Genomic DNA, 7,216 nt, shown 5'->3' with positions numbered 1-7,216 from the left:
TATCGAAAAAAAAGATTTTACATCGAAAATTTTCAAAAAATCTTAAGATTTTTTAATAAACCCAAACATGCTAAAAATGATTTTAAACACAGGAGAATGTATTTTAATATGATTTCAGTTGGTTGCACTTGAATTTTGATTGAAATTTTGAAGTTTATTGTAAATTTTTTTTTGCCCCCTGATTTTTCGGGCCAATTTTGAAGGGGGTGACAAAAACTTTTAAAAATATTTGTACCAGCCTAATAACGAAAAATTCAATTGCACAGAATACCCAGTTTTGAAAATTTGAATCTTTGATATGTGAAAACCTATTGGGCTATTGCAACAAAGTTCATTTGACAGTGTTGCCATATTTTCGAAAGAAAATCATGATTTTTGAAAAACGTTGAAAATTTCGAAAGAATGTTCCAATTTTTTTAAAGATTTGAAATCAAATTTGCAATCGAAAAGAAGGTTTACTTAAAATTTGATATAATGCACCGTCTCCAACTTGTTGCATAAACTAATATTTATGGGATGATCAGAAAATTCGAAAAACGTGTTTTTTCTCATTTTAGGAAAAAAGTGAGAATATTCACACCAATTAATTAAAGATTTTCCAATGCATCTTCTACAACACAAATTCGCATTGAAGAAAATTTGTCGACGTACACTATTATGCGTTTTCTCGGTACCATTTACTTTTCGAATCTCTATAAAAGATTAGCTTATCAAAAACCTCTACAACAGAAACTGAAATTCTGATTTAAAATCAAGATTTGAAATATTTGTTTAGAAAAGTAACATTCACCGCTACACTTTCAAAATAGGGAATTTATTTTAGGACCGCGAAAATAGTTTCAATTCACAACAATGATTCCACAGCCGATTAAACACCGGACGAATTAAACCGACGCTCGGTCTCGACAGCTCGGCCAAATGCGGCGTCGCCATCAAGCCAGATAATTATTGATTGCAATAAATTATCGTTACAACATATTGACACAAATACCACAACATTTCAGCGATTTTTAATATTCCAAAACTCCCACCGGTTCGGTGGCGGGCAGGTGGAGTGGGTCGCGTCACGGTGGTGGGTTCCGGCCTGTCGTCCATCAACCGATGCTCATTCTGTTCTCCCCCTCAGCCCACGTCCAGCAGTCCCAGCATCATGTATGCATCATTGATCCGCGCTGTGGGATTTGAGCCTCGTGTCTCCACCCGCCCCTGACCTGGCCCACATTCCAGCGTGCAATAAATGTATAACGTGTAATCAAATGGCCAACCTGCACTACCTGCCCTCACTCCGAAATGCCACAACGCCAGCAACATCATTAAATCTCACCACCACCCCCGCTCCCCATTTCATTGAGCCCCTCGGGGGCGCCAGGCGAAAATCACCATCAACTGACCGTCGCAAATAATTCAAGCACAGAAGGTTGACATGCAGGGGCGCCGACTAGTCCAAAATGTTGGGGGGGCACGGTTGTTTTCCGAAATCAATAGGTAAGAGTGGCGATTAGATCTTTATGTTTCTTGTATATCACGAATTAAAAAAAAATATTACGATGTGATACGGATTTTTTTCATCCGGAATCCATTTTTTAAGAAATATATAATTTATTAAAACGTGATTGAGAATGTTAATTGGAGGAATTTTTCATATGTTTGGAAGGCGAATTCATTCTCATTGTCATATTCGTAGTTATTTTCTAGAAGTAACAGTCAATAATAAAAATAATCAGATATTTAGAAATTCAACAATACAAATATTCTAAAAATAAAAACAAAAGTTAAATGCAAAAATTTAGAACTTCAGAAATTTGAGAATACAAATACACATTTAAAAAAATATCCATTTTTCAAATCTGCAATTTAGAAAAAAACAGATACACCAAATTCAATATTCCAAAATTAAAAAAAAATACAGAGAAACCTCTTTTTATTTTCGAAAGCTTCAAAGGCGTTTTTTAGATCTGAACCTTCAACCTACAAATTGCTTTTAAAAGATTGCAAAAATGTTGCGTCGTTCCAGAGAAATTTACAAATTAAAAAAACGTAACGCATCGCATAAAAAGAGAAAAAAAATAATAAAGAAAAAAAAATCTAGGGTTACAAAAACTCATGACTTGAAAATGTTAAGAAATCAAAAGCAGAAATTTAAACAATCAGAAATTTAGAAATAACAATAAAATTCAATGTTTAAAAAAATCGAAAATTTCAAAAGAAGAGAATTTATGAATTAAAAATTTAAGAATTTAAGAATTTAAGAATTTAAGAATTTAAGAATTTAAGAATTTAAGAATTTAAAAATTTAAGAATTTAAGAATTTAAGAATTTAAGAATTTAAGAATTTAAGAATTTAAGAATTTAAGAATTTAAGAATTTAAGAATTTAAATTTAAGAATTTAAGAATTTAAGAATTTAAGAATTTAAGAATTTAAGAATTTAAGAATTTAAGAATTTAAGAATTTAAGAATTTAAGAATTTAAGAATTTAAGAATTTAAGAATTTAAGAATTTAAGAATTTAAGAATTTAAGAATTTAAGAATTTAAGAATTTAAGAATTTAAGAATTTAAGAATTTAAGAATTTAAGAATTTAAGAATTTAAGAATTTAAGGATTTAATAATTTAAGAATATAAAGATTTAAGAATTTAGGGATTTAAGAATTTAAGAATTTAATATTCCATTTTTAAGTATTATTTTCTACTCCCTGATTTTTGATATATTTTTGAGGATGCAGTTAAAATTTCTATAGCCTTTTTATTTTTTTAAATCGATCATGAATTGCAGAAAGCAATACACTTGTGTTTTATGATTATAATGTGGAATTGTCTCAGATTATGTTTTAATTTGTCAGCTTCTCAGTAAATCGGTGTTCTAGTTTCCAAAAATTTACTTTTTGAAACAATTGTATTTTTCAGCTAAAATTGGTATAGAACGGTTAACAAATGTATTTGAAATCTTTTCAAATCCTTTCTAAAATTACTAAAAAATATTGAATTCCTCAGCATTTTTGTAAATGTAAAGCAGTCATCAAATGACCATTTTGAAAAGTGTTTCAGTTTATATTCGCTAAATCCTGATCTACAATGGCAAATCGCAGAATGTTGCGTTTGAAAACTTGGTGATTGTAGATAAGGTGCTATGGAAAAAGTACATTGGTTTTGTTTTTGAAACAACATGCACAGATACAAATCTTATGAGCAAATCCGTAAAATTTATGTTGACGACATCTCTCAAATCATATACCGATGCCTCTGTGCTCTTGTACTAGATAACTGATTTTCCTAGAGAGCACAGTGGTATAGATAAAACGTTGTCGATTTAGAAAAAAAAATGCATCTAAATCCAGAAAATTGTAAACGATTTTGTTCGAAAAATTTCAGCGATTTCGAAAACAACAAATGTTTTTGAGCTATTTTACGGATTCGCTTACAAGAATTCTATCCGTGTGTACAAACAATGTTCCATTTAAGTTTAAGATACTATTTTCAATTATTTCTGTGTTTTTTTACATTTGAAATAAAAATATTTTTCTTCCAAAATTTCTGGGGGGGGCACAATGTATGCGCTGCCCCCTCAGCCAAATTTTAGGGGGGGGCAAAAAGTACCGTGCCCCCCCAGAGTCGGCGCCCCTGTTGACATGATAACATTATCACAATCACTCCAAACCTCCCACCGACCGACCCATCCAAGCTCTCTGGTCAGCAGCGGTGGACGAAATCTCTTTGTTCTCGACCAGATTTTCCGCCCACTCCACCCACTTCCTGCTTTCGGCATCAGCCACTTCCTGTGTGTGAGTGCGTTGAGCGTGGCTACGCCTGGGATGCTGTGGATATGAAATTAATTATTTTATTAATTACTAAATAAATATTCCGAAAAACATCGCCGGATGGTCGACCCGACTGGCGTGGTAGCAGCATGTTGCTTGGTTTAGAAAGCTTTTGCAGGGAGGACACAAGCTGAGTTGGGGGGTTTTATTTATTTCACCCATTTTCACACTTTAGGCACCTGCTTATAGAAGGATGTGCGACGAAACAAGCCATGTAACGAGCTTTTCCGGTCAGAGTGATGTGGATTTTGGTTTAGAATAACTAGGTGTGTGTGAGAGTATTTTATCCGGTCAGGTGAAATCCCATTAGGAATATTAAGGTTGAGAATCACACCAAATCCACATTCTATCTAGAGTCAGTTTTCGTTTTTCAGATTTTTCACTAGTCATGCTTATTTTTGAAAACAAACAATGCGCGAGTCTGGGGCAATCTTTGATGCTTCCGATTCTGAAATTAACGGGATAGTACGTAAATGGACAGCCTCTCTTCTCCCACATTCCACTTTTCACATTGTTTTTGTGCTTCAATCCATCCCACACGTGTGGAAAATTGATCAAGCAGCAGGTATAACCCAGCGAGTTCTATAAAATTCGGCTAATTAGGATAATTATGTTTGTCTGAAGCACTCATACTGAGATCTTTCTCAAACGATGCAGTATAAAAAAGATTACTGAAATGATGCAAGATTTCAGTCTTCAACGAGAATTTGCTCAGATACAATGAACTTGTTGTGCATTTCGTGTAAAAAATCAATACAGTACGTATTACTGCTTATTTTGATATCAACAGTCGCTGCCAGGAGATATTTGGAACGAGATCGTTTACCATCGCGCAGAGATTATGAATATGAAGATTTTGACAGCAGCCTCGAGAGAGAGTTATACCTGACAAGATTGCAATATCCCGAATTTTACGATAAAGATTAGTGAGTGATTTAGACAAAAAAAAAACCAGTTGATTTTTTTTAACAAATTGTGCTTTTTACAGTGGCTATGATTCTTTACCGACTACAGCAGAAAAGGAACGAGTGATAATACCCAAAGCATCAGGAATGCTCAAATACGTCAGTTTCGGAGTTCTAAAAATACTACTGTGGCTTCTGTTACCGGCCGTACTGCTTCCGTTTATTGTGATTCCCATGAAGTTATTCATCATTTTTAAAATGCTTGTGGCGGGCAAAATGGCCATACTCAGTTCACTACTGGCGAAGTTTCTCTCCAAGCCCAAAATTTACAAAAAACATTTCAAGAAAGGCAAAAAGTGTAAGGGAGCGTTTTTGGCATTGTTGCCGATCATTTTGGTCGGACTATTGTTGGGCAGTATTTTAAGTGGTATAATTTCCGGACTAGTTAGTGGAGTCGTAACTAGTCTCATAGCATTAGTCAACAGCACTATAACCAATAGTACAACAACAAATAACACAAACAATGGGGGAAACAATGGAAATAACGGCAACAATGGCAACAACGGCAACAACGGAAACAATGATGGAAAGCAGTCTCTACGCGTTTATGAAATACCGGAAATGAACTATTTGAACAAGAGGTACAGCATCCATGATTTGGAAAAATACGTTCAGAAAGGCAATCACTCACGATCCGACGTTTGCTTGTTGAAAACAAACGAGTTTAGAGATATGACGAAAAACGAGATTCGTATCCTGATGCAACTTCTCGAAAGAAGGTACAGTAAGGAACCATGGGTCACGTGTTCTGTCCGGGAGTAACAAGAAATGATTTGTAAAATCTGTAAATATTACCTGTGATAAAGAACTAAAATAAAAATGCTCGTCCATAAACTGCTCAAACAAGGTGTTTTTGATCTGGGTTCTTAGTTTAACGGGATGATGGGTAAACTAATAGACAAACCAATATCACTATTACCGGAACCTACTTCTCGCTTTGTTTTTATCCGCCAAACTCCCTCACACGTGAGGATAATTGAGCAAGCAGGTGGTTCGGGAGAATTTTTTGATTACCTCAATTATGCGGGTTTATTTGGGTTTCGCTGTATACTTAACATATGGATCTTCTTCTCACGAACAAATATATAAGAGATCACTGAACCTGGCCAAGATTTCAGTCTTCGGTGGGAGTTTGCTCTGATAAAATGGAGTTGCGAAGCAAATTTTGTGCAAAACTTATCCTATGCTATGCGATACTGCTAGTTTTGGTTACGACAGTTGCGCCAAAGATCTACTCTAGGCAGCAAATATTGAGGGCTTTGGCGCGACATCCTCCACGCAGGGACTACGATTACATCGACTTTGATAGCAGCATAGAGGAAGAGTTGGTATCATCAAGACTGCGCGATAGATATCCGGAATTTTTCGACAGAGCGGAGTGAGTACTGTTAAGTGTCTAGAAGGAAAAGTTAATACATCTGTGTCATTTTCAAGCAGCTCTGAGTCGTCATCAACTTCTGAAAAGAAGGCAATGAAACGTGTGGATTCGAAATATGGAGTATCCAAAGGTGTGAGCGCTGGGGGCAAGTTATTTCTCGTTCTTCTACCGTTCATGATGATTCCGTTCATGCTGTTACCGCTGAAGCTGTTCATCATGTTCAAGGTGTTTGTTGCAGGAAAAATTACCCTGTTAGCTGCCTTGCTGGCAAAAATTCTTTCAAAGAAAAAATATTTGAAACACTTTAAGAAAAAGAAGGGTAAAAAATGCAAGGGTGCTCTACTGGCACTATTGCCTCTTCTTTTAATTGGTTTGGTTTTGGGAAGTGTTTTAAATGGTGTAATTTCTGGAGTCGTCAGTGGTATCATAAGTGGAATCATAGCCTTAGTCAATAGTACCATCACAAATAGCACTACTACAACTACCACAGAACAACAAGGAAAGCTCCCGTAGACCTGTATGTTATACCAGAAATGAACTTGGGATATTCAAACAACAGATACAGTTACAAGATGGATAAATTTGTTGAAAGCGATAACAGAACTCGTTCGGATACGTGCCTTTTGACAACGGAGAACTTTAGAGATATGTCGAAAAATGAAATGCGTATTCTAATGAATTTACTTGAAAAAAAGTACAGCAAGGAACCGTGGGTGACGTGTGCAGTTCGAGAATGAAATAAACTTTAAAAACATATTTGAAAGTTCTACGTGCTGATTTGATGAACTGTGATAAACAATTATGTGCTTAAAGCATCGTGCTCTTTATCTCGGATTAGTTTTAATATGGTCGCAACCATCATTTCCCCGCTCGTGTAAATCTGTGCTGTAAAAATGTCACAAAATAGGACACAAGCGACGATTTAAAATGATTGCTGCTGTTCATCTCCACGTCTGTCGAATGTTCTTTGCGTAAAAGCTTAGTAAATGCACGATTAAAGCTATTATGACGTTCTGAAAACTATACCGAGGAATATTAACAAAGAACTTTGTCATTA

General features: G+C 35.1%; 2 protein-coding genes across 2 annotated transcripts; both read left to right on the top strand.

Moving 5' to 3' along the window:
* Positions 1-4,118: 4,118 nt before the first annotated feature.
* Positions 4,119-5,619, top strand: LOC119770151. The gene is made up of 3 exons (XM_038264530.1): positions 4,119-4,381; positions 4,607-4,742; positions 4,805-5,619. Exons 1-3 carry the CDS (start codon positions 4,228-4,230, stop codon positions 5,541-5,543), a joined length of 1,029 nt encoding a protein of 342 aa, XP_038120458.1. The 5' UTR covers positions 4,119-4,227; the 3' UTR covers positions 5,544-5,619.
* A 271-nt stretch (positions 5,620-5,890) lies between these two features.
* On the top strand, positions 5,891-6,819 carry LOC119768627. The gene is made up of 2 exons (XM_038258823.1): positions 5,891-6,159; positions 6,216-6,819. Exons 1-2 carry the CDS (start codon positions 5,927-5,929, stop codon positions 6,670-6,672), a joined length of 690 nt encoding a protein of 229 aa, XP_038114751.1. The 5' UTR covers positions 5,891-5,926; the 3' UTR covers positions 6,673-6,819.
* The last annotated feature ends 397 nt before the right edge of the window (positions 6,820-7,216 follow it).

The sequence above is a fragment of the Culex quinquefasciatus genome, chromosome 3, assembly GCF_015732765.1.
Source record: "Culex quinquefasciatus strain JHB chromosome 3, VPISU_Cqui_1.0_pri_paternal, whole genome shotgun sequence".
Classification (NCBI taxonomy): Eukaryota; Metazoa; Arthropoda; class Insecta; order Diptera; family Culicidae; genus Culex; species Culex quinquefasciatus.
The sequence above is the reverse complement of the archived record's forward strand: the minus strand, read 5'-3'. Positions and strand labels throughout refer to the sequence as shown.